General features: G+C 45.0%; 1 protein-coding gene across 4 annotated transcripts in view; it reads right to left on the bottom strand.

Moving 5' to 3' along the window:
* Positions 1 to 232: 232 nt before the first annotated feature.
* Positions 233 to 16,079, bottom strand: part of eif2ak2 (eukaryotic translation initiation factor 2-alpha kinase 2) — a 47,144-nt gene continuing 31,297 nt past the window's right edge. For 3 of the 4 annotated variants that reach the window (XM_036126029.1, XM_036126026.1, XM_036126032.1), the window contains 11 exons: positions 13,627 to 13,676; positions 7,087 to 7,168; positions 6,432 to 6,487; positions 6,138 to 6,257; positions 5,906 to 6,028; positions 5,619 to 5,814; positions 4,894 to 5,028; positions 2,154 to 2,252; positions 1,933 to 1,995; positions 1,736 to 1,816; positions 233 to 696 (listed from right to left, as the gene is read on the bottom strand). In XM_036126029.1, coding sequence (XP_035981922.1) covers positions 652 to 696; positions 1,736 to 1,816; positions 1,933 to 1,995; positions 2,154 to 2,252; positions 4,894 to 5,028; positions 5,619 to 5,814; positions 5,906 to 6,028; positions 6,138 to 6,257; positions 6,432 to 6,487; positions 7,087 to 7,168; positions 13,627 to 13,676 — 1,050 coding nt within the window. In that variant the 3' untranslated portion in view covers positions 233 to 651. Of the gene's footprint in view, positions 697 to 1,735; positions 1,817 to 1,932; positions 2,050 to 2,153; positions 2,253 to 4,893; positions 5,029 to 5,618; positions 5,815 to 5,905; positions 6,029 to 6,137; positions 6,258 to 6,431; positions 6,488 to 7,086; positions 7,169 to 13,626; positions 13,677 to 16,079 lie in introns of those variants that run through there. The other variant, XM_036126027.1, reaches the window with a different exon arrangement.

Genomic DNA, 16,079 nt, shown 5'->3' on the forward strand with positions numbered 1-16,079 from the left:
ACTAAAACGTGATTTTAAACTAATGTCAATTCGGTTGTTGAAACGGAAGAAAATGTATTTAAAAAAATGAAACTTTGAAATATAAAGCTACGCAAAATCTAAAATATGGACTTAGCACACATTTAGTTTTAAACTTATTTTTGTACATTGTTTAAAAACTAGAGCAGCTGGTTGTTTTACATTATAAACAGTAAATTAAAGTGCATCAAATTGCAAAACTGAAGGCATAATGTATGTTTCAGAGGGGTAACAGTTTAATAAAAATGTTCAGCTTGCTTTCTGGCACCCAACCCAACAAGCCTGTCGTAATTTTTCCCTCCAGCATAAACACAATCCTAGTAAAAAGAACAACTTCTATGATTAATAGAACTTACAAAGCTGAATAGCTTCCAGAGAAGAACCAGAACACCCGCTGTTAAAATCCCGCAAAAAATGGTTATTTAGAGCAAGCATTATTATTTAAATTGTAATTGTTGTAAGACACATTTTAAACTCACAATATGTTGTTAATTTTTGCAAAATTTTCTGATGTGATGTACTTTTTGTAACGTACTCCTTAAAAGTGCATATTGTTGACAACTTTCCTCACATATCATGAGAAAATAAAGCTTCTCCTCCTCCTAGCCAACCAAACTTTCACTCTTTTGACAGTCAGACTGTGTGATTTTCCAGGTGCAGATGTTGTCTTTGACTTAAAGGTATACTATGCAACCGGGGTTGATTTTCCAGCGAGGCTCCCCCAAGAGGGCGAAAGTAAAAGTGCACTGTCGTAAAGATGCTCAGCTGTTCTGGTTCCTCCGTCAAGCCAGGCGCGGTTGTTTTGAGCTTAGCAGACAGGCGAACGCAACGAAAAGTGGAAAAAACGGCAGTACAAACAATGAATAACACAGTGAAGGTATGAACATCAAGCTTCCCGCAGCGCTATCTTGGCGAGGCGGTCGCCGCCGCCTCGCCAAGCCGCGACCGCCGCCGCCTCGCCAGTTTTATTATTATTATTATTATTATTTATTTTTTTTATGTTGGCGAGACGCTACCGCCACCGCCTCGCCAAGCCGCAGCCGCCGCGGTAGCGTCTCGCCAACATAAAAAAAGATTATAATAATAATAATAATAATAATAATAATAAAACTCGATATGCTTGCATGTTTATTTGACCGGCTGAGCGGAGCGGAGCGGAGCGGAGCGGGGGGGGGGCTGAGCGGAGCGGCGCGCATATCGAGTTAGTTTTATTGTTTTATTATTATTTTTTTGGAATGTCAGCGAGGCGGTAGCGTGAGGGAAACCCTACAATGTTACTTACAATCGCATCAGCAGAAACGCGAGGTCCGCGTCAGCCTTGCAGCCTTCTATGTTTACCCGTGTACGACTCCTCTCTCTGTCCAGAGCCCTTTTCCTCTTTCTTGCCTGCTCCAACATGAGCTTTCACTGTTTTCTCGCTGGTTCCGCCATGATAACTGCACAAATATCGCCACTGCGCTACCAACGAGCACACCTTTCACTGCGGGCGTGTAGCAGTTCTCGCCGTAAAGCAAGACCGACTCTCGTGATGCACACGAGACTACTGAGCCTGTGACTGCGGGCCGACTGCTCCTGCAATTGCAAGTGCGGTATTTCCCCCACAGACCACCAGGGCGGCCGAGAAAACCTTAGTTCAACCTGAAATGACTCATTTAATCATCCAAAACGGTATGGAACATATTAATTAACTGAAAAATGTTGCATAGTATGCCTTTAATTTCTCCAGAACTGCCTTTAGTTGACTTGCTTCAAGTCGATGTTCGGGATTGTCGCACAGCAAACATTTCATCATTAGGTGCTGAAATTAAAAATAAAGAATGAAACTCATTTTGCTACGAGGCTCCACAGGACAATTTGTCTTATAAGTGAACTTTGTGCATAACTCAGCAGGGATCGAAGAATATAAAAATGTACCTCTAGGGGAAATGCCTGTGAAAACTCTTCAGGAAACTTCTGATTTCTTGCATCTTCAAAAGTCTAATAGTCACAATGTAGTTATGAAATAAAACATCGGTTCAATAGGACAGAAATCTACAAGACATGTTAGGGAAAACCGTTAAAATAGTTATAACCCATTTGGAGTAAGTTAATTATATATTTTTGCTTTAAAATTGATGTCTTTATGAAAGACTTACCTTTGATCTTTCGTGGTTACTTGAGATTTTCCAAAGGAGTTCAATGAAGATCAGCCCCAAAGAAAATATGTCCACTTTACAATCATATCTTTTAGTCTTCTGTTAAAACAACAACAAATACCATTTTTGAAACAAGAACGCGTACACACCCACATGTCAACTTTAGCTCACAGAACCACGTTTTCGCAGGATAACCCAAATTGTCTCGTAGGATCATGGATTTAGATAAAGCATACTTGTCAACCTTGTCATATCCCAAACATGGGGAATCAAACTCAAAGTGGACATAACATGCTTTTAAATCCTTCCTTTTCACATTGATATAATCCAGTTGTGGTCTATACAAAGGGGACCTGCAAAGCTTTGGTCTGATTTCCTCATCAATTTACCCCCATGTTCCGCCTTTTTACTCCTGTTCTGAGGTGTGTCTGACAGGAACCGGTTTTGGATGCCGTCTCTTTAAATCTAAAGGAGGCAATTCACACTCTGCCCCCCTCCAGGTCACAGAGCGTTCCAGTCCACCCCGATCAGCCATGTTTGTAGTATGCTGGGGCACGGTGAGCAACTGTCCACTTGTAGCTTTGACATCCTTTAGCTTGGACTACAAAATTGTGGCAAGAAATAAAAATGGCGGATTTGAGAAACTGTTTCGCCAGAAGTTTATAGTAGTGATGGGTCCGATGCGTCGGCACATGTGTCAAGCTCATAAAGCGTATCGACACGGGAAAGTCACGTGACCGATAAAGGAACTGTTTCGAACTGACTGACGCGCCAAACTGTTTCTGTTCCCTCTAAGCTGCACGCGTGTGCATTCGCGCACAGCAGCGCGCACAGCAAAGCTATGCTGCACAGTAAATAAAATCCAAGCTGAACTGTAAACAAAATAACGGTTAATAATGGTTAATTTTTAACTATTTTGCAACTCTGGTGTGATGGTGTACCTCGGTCTGCTCAGTGAGCGTCAGGTGCTGATCGGAGCGCACCGCTGAATGATGGGTTGGGCAAACGCCTTTATGGTTGAGCAGCATTGAAAGGACATGGCAGCAAAAAATGTGTAAAAATAAATAAATAAAAAAGTCAGTCCACAAGCATCCTCGTTCACATTGTTTATTGACTGTATCTAAAAAAAAAAAATCAAATATATGTTTGATTCAAATGAAAATATAAGATAATACAATGATTTAAATTGTATTGTGTATACTTGGTCATCTAATCAGTGTCAGTTAAAGGCATACTATGCAACATTTTTCAGTTAATTAATATGTTCCATACCGTTTTGGATGATTAAATGAGTCATTTCAGGTTGAACAAAGGTTTTCTCGGCCACCCTGGTGGTCTGTGGGGGAAATACCGCACTTGCAATTGCAGGAGCAGTCGGCCCGCACACACAGGCTCAGAAGTCTCGTGTGCATCACGAGAGTCGGTCTTGCTTTACGGCGAGAACTGCTACACGCCCGCAGTGAAAGGTGTGCTCGTTGGTAGCGCAGTGGCGATATTTGTGCAGTTATCATGGCGGAACCAGCGAGAAAACAGCGAAAGCCCATGTTGGAGCAGGCAAGAAAGAGGAAAAGGGCTCTGGACAGAGAGAGGAGTCGTACACGGGTGAGCATAGAAGGCTGCAAGGCTGACGCGGACCTCGCGTTTCTGCTGATGCGATTGTAAGTAACATTGTAGGGTTTCCCTCACGCTACCGCCTCGCCGACATTCCAAAAAAATAATAATAAAAAAATAAAACTAACTCGATATGCGCCCCGCTCCGCTCAGCCGGTCAGCGGTGCAAAGTTTGTCTCCACGCCCCCCCGGCGGTCGTCCCAAATTCCTAGGGGAAACACTGCATTGGAATGGTTTCTCTCTCTCTGTGTGCATGTTCATACTTTCACTGTGTTAGTCATTGTTTGTACTGCCGTTTTTTCGACTTTTGTATTCGCTGTGTTCGCCTGTCTGCTAAGCTCAAAACAACCGCGCCTGGCTTTACGGACAAACCAGGAAAACAGCTGAGCATCTTTACGACAGTGCACTTTTACTTTCGCCCTCTGGGGGGAGCCTCGCTGGAAAATCAACCCCGGTTGCATAGTATACCTTTAAGTCTGTCAACCAGGTTGCCTGTAGGGATTTTTAAGGTCCAGCAGGTGTCAGTATTCAGTGACACAGTATCGGCACAGTATCAATACAGTTTGGCAATGTGTCGAAACGCCTCATCGACCCATCACTAGTTCATAGCCTTGTTTGGCAGCAGCTCTGCAGCAAATACTGTGACATTATTGTTCAAAAAATGTAACAGAGAACAGAAATTTGAACAGATTGAAAAATATGACCCAAAAAGAATATAAAGATATATAGGCAGTTCCTGGACTGTCTAGTCTGTCTCAAGTGCCTTGAGATAACATGTGTTGTGAATAGGCCCTATATAAATAAAATTGAATTGAATAGTCTAAAAAAAGGGCCTCCTATAGATTTAAAGAGACAGCACCAAAATTAGTTACTCTCAGACGTACCTCATATCAGGTGTCGAAAGGAGGAGCATTGGGGCAACAATAACGAAGGATTCAATGCATTGCAGTTCCACGTTATATAGACCACAACTGAATGGTTTAAATGGGAGGAAGGATTTAAAAGTATATCTCCACTTTAACGCTTGACAGATGTATAACAAAAATAAGATTTTGCTGAACATGTAAAATTAATACTTTTCTAAACAATAAAACCAATGCTCGTGTTTTTAGCAAATAATTTTACTAACTTGCTCTGGAGCCATGTATGATAGGGTTCCTGTTGCTTGAGTTCTGTCCGTCCATTCTTCACTCCTGTCAGTGGTGACAAGACCAAAGTCCCCAATCTTCACCTTCCCATCTTTTCCAAACATGATGTTGCTAGGCTGAGCAGTAAAAAAACAACAATCACTGTTTAAATTGGCTATCAAACTTTCTGGATCAAACAACTTATCCGTAAAGAAAACTAAAATAACTTTTAGATAATGGAAAGAAACTCAAATACTAAAAAATAAACTAAGGTCTCAACCGACCCTTTGACTGTGCGGGTAATAATCTTAAACATATTGTGTAAAATAAATTGTGTAAACTTCAAGACTTTTCCAGACTTGGCTTTTCAGAGTTCTCAGTCCTCTAAGTACCTAATTTTAAAAATAACTAAACTTCACAATTAATTAATTGCAGATATTAGTACTAGGGGAAAGGTTTAAACATGGAAGCTGTACAGAAAGGAAGAAATGACACAAAGAAGGATGGAAGAAAGGATAGCTTGCATTATGTTGGATAAGAAACATTCCTGCCAGTATAACCATAGACATAATACAAGAGTAGACCCCGCATTGACTGTCGCTGCGCAGGAATTACAGCCGCCATCTTGGGGCGGTCCTTTAGACTTGATTTCTTTCCAGATTGTAGAAACCTTGAAAAGCTTTTCTTTTTTAAACAAAAACCGGCTGTTTGAAAGCCCAAACCTCACCTTAAGGTCTCTGTGAATGTGGTTGTTGGAGTGAATGTATTCGACTCCGCTGACTATTTGCTGAGCAATAGGAAGACTTTCTGCTCCTCTCTGGGAGTGCTGTAGATCCTTCTCATTCATCTCATTAATCCATTGTCGAAGGGTTGCAGAGTTACACAACTCCATCTTAATGAAAAGGTACTCTTCAGATCTCTCACTTGCAGATAAAAAAAGAGGGGTCAGTGAGATATTATTGTTGGTCTGTAAGAGGAATTGAGTTATTCGAAACCAGGGGAGAAAACATTTACTCTTTCAGTTTCTTTTGGATTCTCTCTTGTTGCACTTTTGAATCCTCGACCCAACAGTTGTAGTATCTGACAATGTTGTCGTGTTGGAGTTCAGATAACACCATCACCTCTCGCAAAGCTTTTCTAAGCAATAACAACAACACAATTTAAATCACACAGAGTGTAAAAGTTAAACTGGAATGCATTTACCAATATTTCTGTTCTCGTGTCCAAAGTAGCCCCATGTACTCACTCTGCTCTTGGAACGATCTTCACAGAATAATCCTTGCCCAGCAGTTTTTCCTTTACCATGTAAACACAACCGAAACCTCCTTCACCAAGAGGTTTCAGGATTTCAAACTCTGATGTGAATCTGTAGACATTAAGAGAACTGCTTAGACATGAAGAAATGTGCTGAGGTAAGGCAAGGCAAAGGTAAGTTTATTTATAAAGTATGTTTCAGTAACAAGACAAATACAAGTGTTAAACTGAACTTGAAAACATATTCCAGCTCATGATTTAAGAGCTATTAAATGTTTCTCAATACCTTGACTGGAGTGATGGGGAACTTGCATTTGCACATTTGTGTTCTTCCACATCAATCTAAAAGAAAATTTAAAAAAATTAAAAACACTTTACTGTGTGTGTTTTAAAAAGGATTAACTTAGAACAATAGCCTAGAAATAATATAAATACTATATCTTCAGCCTTTAGAAGCAATATTTCCTCACAGATTTAAAAAATAAGCCAAAAAGGAGAGCTAAACTGCATCTATAGCAACAATATTGTATCATTAATGGGATTCAAAAACACTAATCTCATTCACTAAATTAAAAAAATCATATGTACATCCGGGGTTTTATTACCACCACTAGTCCAACTTGTAATTTTATCCAGCATATCCTGATGTAGTCTTAAAGTAAGCTCAATGTGTGGGCTAATAACGCTGGAACAGGAAGAACGCTCCTGATGTGGCTCACCAGAGCTGAGTTGATCTCAGTACACGGATGCCTCAAGGCAGATTTTAAAGGGACTGATTAGATCTGGGTGTTGTTGTGAGGCTAGGAGTCAATTTATTTCATTTGTCGTAGACACCTATCCCTATGGGTTAATTTTGTATAAATACAAAAGTTTTTTCTCCCCTACCCCCGCCCCCCGGTCTTAGAATGGGATTTCCAGTGGTTTAAACACAAAAGGAAAACCTGGTTTGTAGAAGGTTGGGAAGAACCTTCGGTACGGTCAGATGAACCTGTCGCCTTGCTCTGTGACGGCTCAGTAGACTCTCTGAAACAAAACAGGGACAGAGATTATTATTCTACTGCTCCCCTTAAAACACAAAGTGCTACAAAACTGGTTTAATACAAGTACATATTTTGTTTAGGTGGGATTGTGCCGAGTTCTGAACAATCATTAGATTGCCCTACAGCACAAATCAGTCTCAGTTTTAGAGAAGAAGTTCTTGAAAGCAATTCAAGCTAAAACAGCAGCAGCTGCTGAAGTGCAAATTTCTGCTATGTAAAGCAACTGAAACACAAAGCTTTCTCCATGTTAGTAATTTCTTAAACAAATAATCTTTCTGTTGAAACACATGTATGGTTGCACAGAAGCTGGCTTGATGTCATCCAAAAACAACCATAGATACAGTATTTGAATTAAATCTTTACCACTATAAAATATAAAACTTCTGTCAAAAGTCCGAGCCAGTGTATATACAGGGTTTCCCGCAGCGCTATCTTGGCGTGGCGGCTGCCACGCCAAACTCACGCTACTGCCACGCCAACATTCCAAAAAAAAAAAAAAAAAAAAAAGTGACGTTAACACGCGCTTTCGCGCGTGCGTGAATGGCATGGAAAAAACACATGGATACCCCCACTCCGCGAGTCTGTCCGCGGAAAACGTGTCGTCGTCGTCCCCCCCCCCCGCTCGGCTCCGCGGAAAACGTGTCGTCCACCCCAACCACCCCCCCCCTCCGCGAGTCGGTCCGCCTCGCATAAGCAAGTTTCTGCGGGAAACACTGATATACATGAAGAAATATTGTTTGAAGGGACAAAACTGACAAGGTGAGGGACCAGACAAAGACCTGCCCAAAAAGCCCCTTATGATGAGCAAGATTATTGGATTTCGTGTTCCCTCGCCCGGACGCGGGTCACCGGAGCCCCACTCTGGAGCCAGGCCTGGAGGTGGAGCACGTTGGCGAGCGTCTGGTGGCCGGGCTTTTACCCATGGAGCCCGGGCCCGAAGAGGCGACATGGGTCCCCCTTCCGATAGGCTCACCACCTGTCGGAGGGGCCAAAGGGGTCGGGTGCAATGTGCAACGGGTAGCAATAGAGGGCGGGGACCTTGGCGTTCTGATCCTCGGCTGCAGAAGCTGGCTCTTGGGACGTGGAATGTCACCTCTCTGGTGGGGAAGGAGCCTGAGCTCGTGCGCGAGGCTGAGAGGTTCTGACTAGAGACAGTCGGACTCACCTCGACGCACCGCTCTGGCTCTGGAACCAGTCTCCTCGAAAGGGGCTGAACATTCTTCCACTCTGGAGTTGCCCCTGGTGAGAGGCGCCGAGCTGGGGTGGGCATACTTGTTGCCCCTCATCTCGGTGCCTGCACGTTGGGGTTCTCCCCGGTGAACGAGAGGGTGGCCTCCCTCCGCATTCGTGTGTGTGTGGGGGGGGTGGGTTCTGACTGTTGTTTGCGCTTATGCGCCAAACAGCAGTTCAGATTACCCACCTTTTTTGGAGTCCTTGGAAGGGGTACTGGAGAGTGCCCCTCCTGGGGACTCCCTCGTTTTGCTAGGGGACTTCAACGCTCACGTGGGCAATGACAGTGGGACCTGGAGGGGCGTGGTTGGGAGGAATGGCCCACCTGATCTGAACCCGAGTGGTGTTCTGTTGTTGGACTTCTGTGCTCATCATGGATTGTCCATCACAAACACCATGTTCAAGCATAAGGGGGTCCATATGTGCTCTTGGCACCAGGACACCCTAGATCGCAGTTCAATGATCGACTTTGTTGTCGTTTCATCTGATCTGCGGGCGTATGTCTTGGACACTCGGGTGAAGAGAGGGGCGTAGCTCTCCACCGACCACTACCTGGTGGTGAGTTGGCTCCGATGGTGGGGGAGGAAGCCGGTCAGACCTGGCAGGCCCAAACGTATTGTGAGGGTTTGCCGGGAACATCTGGCAGAGTCCCCCGTTAGACGGAGCTTTAACTCCCACCTCCGGGAGAACTTTGAACACGTCCCGAGGGAGGTGGGGGACATTGAGTCTGAATGGACCGTGTTCCGCGCCTCTATTGTTGAGGCGGCTAGTTGGAGCTGTGGCCGCAAGGTTGTCGGTGCATGTCGCGGCGGCAACCCTCGAACCCGCTGGTGGACACCAGCGGTGAGGGAAGCCGTCAAGCTGAAGAAGGAGTCCTATCGGGCTTTTTTGGCCTGTGGGACTCCGGAAGCAGCTGATGTGTACCGGCAGTCGAAGCGGCAGGCGGCTCGGCTGGTCGCCGAGGCAAAAACTCCGGCATGGGAAGAGTTCGGAGAGGCCATGGAGAAAGACTTCCGTACGGCTTCGACGCGATTCTGGTCCACTATCCGGCGTCTCAGAAGGGGGAAGCAGTGCGGTACCAACACTGTTTATAGTGGGGGTGGTGTGCTGCTGACCTCGACTCGGGACGTCGTGCGTCGGTGGGCGGAATACTTTGAAGACCTCCTTAATCCCACCAACACGTCTTCCATTGCGGAAGCAGAGCCTGAGGACTCTGGGTCGGGTTCTCCCATCTCTGGTGCTGAGGTTGCCGAGGTTGTTAAAAAGCTCCTCCGTGGCAAGGCCCCGGGGGTGGATGAGATTCGCCCTGAGTACCGTAAGGCTCTGGATGTTGTGGGGCTGTGTTGGTTAACGCGGCTCTGCAGCATTGCGTGGACATCGGGGGCAGTTCCCCTGGATTGGCAGACTGGGGTGGTGGTCCCCCTATTTAAAAAGGGGGACCAGAGGGTGTGTTCCAATTACAGAGGAATCACACTCTTAAGCCCTCCTGGTAAGGTCTATTCGGGGGTTCTTGAAAGGAGGGTCCGTCGGATAGTCGAATCTCGGATTCAGGAAGAGCAGTGTGGTTTTCGTCCTGGCCGTGGAACACTGGACCAGCTCTACACCCTCAGCAGGATTCTGGAGGGGGCATGGGAGTTTGCCCAACCAGTCTACATGTGCTTTGTGGATCTGGAGAAGGCATTCGACCGTGTCCCCCGAGGGATCCTGTGGGGGGTACTCCGGGAGTATGGCGTACAGGGCCCTTTAATAAGGGCTGTCAGGTCTCTGTACGACCGGTGTCAGAGTCTGGTCCGCATTGCCGGCAGTAAGTCGGACTCGTTTCCGGTGAGAGTTGGACTCCGCCAAGGTTGCCCTTTGTCACAGATTCTGTTCATAAATTTTATGGACAGAATTTCTAGGCGCAGCCAAGGTGTTGAGGGGATCCGTTTTGGTGACCTCAGGATTGCGTCTCTGCTATTCGCGGATGACGTGGTCCTATTGGCTTCATCAGGGTGTGATCTACAGCTCTCACTGGAGCGGTTCGCAGCCGAGTGCGAAGCGGCCGGGATGAAGATCAGTGCCTCCAAATCCGAGACCATGGTCTTGAACCGGAAAAGGGTAGAGTGCCTTCTCCGGGTTGGGGAGGATGTGCTGCCCCTAGTGGAGGAGTTCAAGTATCTTGGGGTCTTGTTCACGAATGAGGGGAAGATGGAGCGTGAGACCGACAGGCAGATTGGTGCAGCGTCTGCTGTGAAGCGGGCGCTGTACCGATCCGTTGTGGTGAAGAGAGAGCTGAGCCAAAAGGCAAAGCTCTCGATTTACCGGTCGATCTACGTTCCTACCCTCATCTATGGTCACGAACTTTGGGTCGTGACCGAAAGAACGAGATCCCGGATACAAGCGGCTGAAATTAGTTTTCTCCGTAGTGTGTCTGGGCTCTCCCTTAGAGATATGGTGAGGAGCTCAGTCATCCGGGGAGGACTCAGAGTAGAGCCGCTGCTCCTCCACGTCGAGAGGAGCCAGTTGAGGTGGCTCGGGCATCTGGTTAGGATGCCTCCTGGACGCCTCCCACCGGGAGGAGGCCCAGGGGAAGACCCAGGACACGCTGGAGGGACTATGTCTCCCGGCTGGCCTGGGAACGCCTTGGGATTCCCCCGGAGGAGCTGGCCCAAGTGGCCGGGGAGAGGGACGTCTGGGCCTCCCTACTGAAGCTGCTACCCCCGCGACCCGACCCCGGATAAGCGGAAGAAGATGGATGGACGGACGGGACAAAACTGGCACCCGTCATTTATAAGAAGTGGGACATTCTTGAAGTCAAAGTTAGTCACATGCAGTTAGCTTGCAGTTAGCATACCAATGCTGTTCGGTTCAGAAAGCAGCAGAAATCTAAACAATGGTCTTACAGAGACATGACAGGGTGTAAACATAACGCATATAACTAGTGTTTACCTACTGGTAAAGTGTTGCGTTCAGGTTTTAGATGATGCAAACTTTGCACTTGAATGAGCAATGCTCTTAGTAGTCTAGCCTTTTCTTAAATCTGTAGCAATAGGGTGTTTTCACTGACGTCACTGGCCAACTTCCGGTCCGCCATATTGGGTGGCACACTTCCTTATCTCTAGTTGTCTTACACGTATTATCGTATCGCGAATGGATAAGTACGCCAGCACGCTAGAGCGACCAGATAAGGACGTATATCTGAGGAAATGTTCCGTGATCGACCATATGGACCCGTATGCCCTCCACGGTGCCTTGTTTAGCACTTATCCAGATGATTGGCCAAATGTAGAGCACGGCGACATAGTGCATTACCTGGTGTTCGGTGAAAACCCTCTGCACACTCTTGAGGAAATGAGAGCTTACAAGGATCTAGAGGCTCACAACCAGTTCACATCTGGTTATGTACATCAAGGAAATCGCCATCATACGTGGACGGGTGAGTTTTAATAAGATGGTAAAAATGTAAATAATCCGACGCAAATGTGTTGCACCGCCCGCCGCAGGCGGGCGGTGCGCTAAGGCGCTTGGCTGCAAGGCCGATCGACGCCGCTCGCGGCTTTAATTATTTAAGCAGAACAATGACCAGTGAAAAATTAAGTTGTATTTACCGTATTGGCGCCGGTAGGAGCTGCAGATCATAAAGCCAGCAAACAGTGGGAACACAGCAACTCGTTCAAAGGTAAGCTGCGTACAGACGGGTTAGCACATGCTAACCGTTAGCGCTAACAACCACTCGCGCATGTAATGTACTTTTAACTTGCTGCTATGTGTTTCAAACGTTTAGAACACACTCTCATTGACATCGGGATACTGTGGAAAGTTATGTTCGGTCTTACAGCCGCGATCCAAGCGAGCCGACGATCTCTTTATCTCTGTAACTCGTTCAAAGGTAAGCTGCGCTGAGCCGGGCTCTGGCTCATGCTAACCGTTAGCGCTAACAACCACTCGCGCATGTAATGGACTTTTAACTAGCTGCTATGTGTTTCAAACGTTTAGAACACATTCTCATTGACATCGGGATACTGTGGAAAGTTATGTTCGGTCTTACAGCCGCGATCCAAGCGAGCCGACGATCTCTTTATCTCTGTAACTCGTTCAAAGGTAAGCTGCGCTGAGCCGGGCTCTGGCTCATGCTAACCGTTAGCGCTAACAACCACTCGCGCATGTAATGGACTTTTAACTAGCTGCTATGTGTTTCAAACGTTTAGAACACACTCTCATTGACATCGGGATACTGTGGAAAGTTATGTTCGGTCGACTTACAGCCGCGATCCAAGCGAGCCGACGACTCTTTGTTATCGCTAACAGTTGTTCTCCGTGGTTGCGCCTCCAGGCAGGAAAGCGGTGGAAAATTAATCTGTTTCTATGTTTTTCCCATGGCGATCATGTGTTGCGCTGTTACAGCCCACAATACAGCAACGGTTTACCATGGTTGAAAATAAGTTAAGGTGAAATTAATCAAATTAAAACACGGCTGAGAGAGGGAGTACAGTATGCGGTAGTAATAGGCAGTAGAGGCGGCGGAGGCAGTCAACACGACAGCCGTGGAAAGTAATAAGTCATAACGCCCAAGCCCTATTATTAATATATTCTTCTTATATGTTTTAAATACTTAACAGTTAATTACCTGTGACAAAGTGAGCACCGCAGACTCTGGCGTATTCCAGCTTAACACCGTCCAAATCGGACCTGGATAACCGTGTCAGCCATAGGTGACGGCTTGTTCAGACAGCTGTTTTTTTTTTTTTTTCACACTGATTCACTATTACGGCTGGTAGGCGATAGAAAGCGTTGATCTCCACCTCCACGGGCCGTGCAACCAACCATTAAACACGTTTTCCCCATTGTTCACTTCCAATACTGCCTAAGGCGTCATACAATGCAGGTCAACGGTGCGAAACGACTGCCACCCAATATGGCGGACGCGCTGAGTAGTCACGTGAGCGTGACGTCAGCTGAAAACACCCTATAGTGCCCTTTATTTTACAGTTTTAGAAGACAAGACAGGAAGCAGAGAGAGAAAACAGGCCCTTAATGGCCCAGGCTGAGAGTCAAACCTAGGGGAGGTGCATCCCTTTCTACCCCTTGCTCTCTGGTGGCCCAAACAGCACCTCTGCTAGCCAGCAGCAAGAGCCACTAGCTGCTGAAGTAACTGCTCATTAGTTCTCCACACGTCTCCACAAGAACAAAACCACACAAGACAAAGTGCTCTATCATTTAAACAAGACTTACTGTGACATGAGCGATGAAGCATTTTCTCCAGATCCAGCTGGTCTGTCAATCTAAAATCCACAATAGATTAAATCAGATATTTTTACCTTAAACTTGATAAGAAATGTGTAGTGTTTTCTTATTAGAAATTTTAGCCACAATTTCTTTTAGAACCTCATTATTCACTATTTACTCCCAGTACTACACTACGATGCTACCTGTACACAACTACATGATTTCCACATTTCATGACATACAAACCACAATCTTCAATGTTCCTTTTTTTGTCATTTCATGTACCGGATCAACACAAAATAGTGCATAGTTATGATACTTGATAATTCTCCTTCTCATGTCTAAAGCCCTTAATAATCATTCACCACCATATATCAGAGCTCTGATTACGCCGTATGTTCCTAACAGACCACTTTGCTCTCAGACTGCAGGTCTGCTGGTGGTTCCTAGAGTCTCTAAAAGTAGAATGGGATGCAGATCCTTTAGCTATCAGGCTCCTCTCCTGTGGAACCAACTCCCAGTTTTGATCCGTAAGGCAGACACCCTGTCTACTTTTAAGACTTGGCTTAAAATGTTTCTCTTTGACAAAGCTTATAGTTAGAGCAGCTTAGGTTATCCTTAGCCATCTCTGTAGTTATGCTGCTATAGGCTTAGGCTACTGGAGGACATCAGGGTCTATTTTTCTCACTCTGCTGAGTTCTCCTACTGTTCTCCAATTAGCATTGTTAGTTGTTATTTCAGCTTTTAACTTTTTGTTCTCTCTTTTTTCTCTTCATAGTAGGTACACCTGGTCTGATGTTCTGTTAGCTGTGACACCATCCAGGGGAGGCAGATCATCCCCTATTACCATATAACATAGAAAGGATTCCTGGATCAGTGTGTGCTTCAATGCTTTTTCTGTGTCTCTGCTCTGTCTTCTCTAACCCCCAGTGGGTCGAGGCAGATTGCCGTTCACACTGAGCCTGGTTCTGCTGGAGGTTTTTCCTCCCCGTTAAAGGAGAGTTTTCCTCTCTACTGTCGCTTCATGCTTGCTCAGTATGAGGGATTGCTGCAAAGCCATCAACAATGCAGACGACTGTCCATTGTGGCTCTACGCTCTTTCAGGAGGAGTGAATGCTGCCTGTCAAGACTCGATGCAACCTGATGGGTTTCCTTAGATAGGAAATTTGTTGACCAATCTGTATTGTTTGATTTAATTTGACTTTGTAAAGTGCCTTGAGATGACATGGTTTGTGAATTGGCGTTATATAAATAAAATTACTGTATTTTTTGGACTAAAAGTCTAATTTTTTTTTCATAGTTTGGCCGATCCTGCAACTTATAATCAGGTGTGACTTATATATGAATTTTAAAAGGTAAATCATACTGACTAACATGAACCAAGTAGTAAACATTACCGTCTATATCCACAAGAGGGTGCTCTAGGCCAGTGTACTATGTGCTGCTCTTGCACCACTTAAAATTAATTAAAACATTAACTTATAAACAACAAAAATTGAACACTTGTACATGTGTTGTTTCGCTGTTTCAATATGCATTCACGCAGCGCTGCGGGATGCAGCTCAAAGGATACAGACCGCAACAGAACCCAGTTATTGGGCTGTCCGCAAAGCTAATAACAGCTAACGCTAGTTACAGATCTGTTGTCCAGGCGGGTTACAACTTCGCTGATATGCGTCAGCTTTATGTTGTTCTGAAACATCCGTGTCATAATGTTAGCTTAGCTTGTAGCACCGTTACGCTCAGGGTCTAATTTTAGCGTTTATGGAGGTGTGGAAAGAAAAACAAACATTGATGAAATAAGTTCACATTTAAAGTTTGAATTAAGGTGTGCATGGGACCCAGCAAATATTGAAGAAGGTGCTCTGGTCAGATGATGACAGAAGTATATTTTTTGTTCCGCAGATATAGGAAAGATGGCATTAAGCTTTTACATTGAGCTAAAAACAGGGAAAATGTAGAGGTAATCCTGTTAGAGGCTACAAAAAACTCCAGAGGAGGTTCACCCTAGAGCAGAGTAGCGACTCTGAACATGCAGCCAAAGCTCCAGGTTTATATTAAAGCTTTTTCAAAATAGCCACACCTAATTTCAATTTTAGTTAAATTATTTAGAGTTAAAAAGAATTTAACCCATTGTGTTGGTCAGTCAATTAAAATCCACCCAAAATGCACTGCACTTTGAGGTTGTAAGGATTATGAATACTTTTGACAGGCATGTACACTCACCAGTACTTTAGGGCTCCAGGCTATTATGCCCGATTTTATAAATCAAGCTTGTTGTCATTCTACAGATATTTATACCTAGCAATTAGGAATGGGCGATGCAGACATTAAATTTTATCATGATATATAGTGGTACTATTGTAATAATGATAAAAGTGATGATAAAAGTCTATTTACAGCTTCTTGCTGTCTTTTTTAAGTCACTGATGGCTGTGACTGCATGGCACATTAATTAT

This window comes from Fundulus heteroclitus, chromosome 22, assembly GCF_011125445.2.
Source record: "Fundulus heteroclitus isolate FHET01 chromosome 22, MU-UCD_Fhet_4.1, whole genome shotgun sequence".
NCBI lineage: Eukaryota > Metazoa > Chordata > Actinopteri > Cyprinodontiformes > Fundulidae > Fundulus > Fundulus heteroclitus.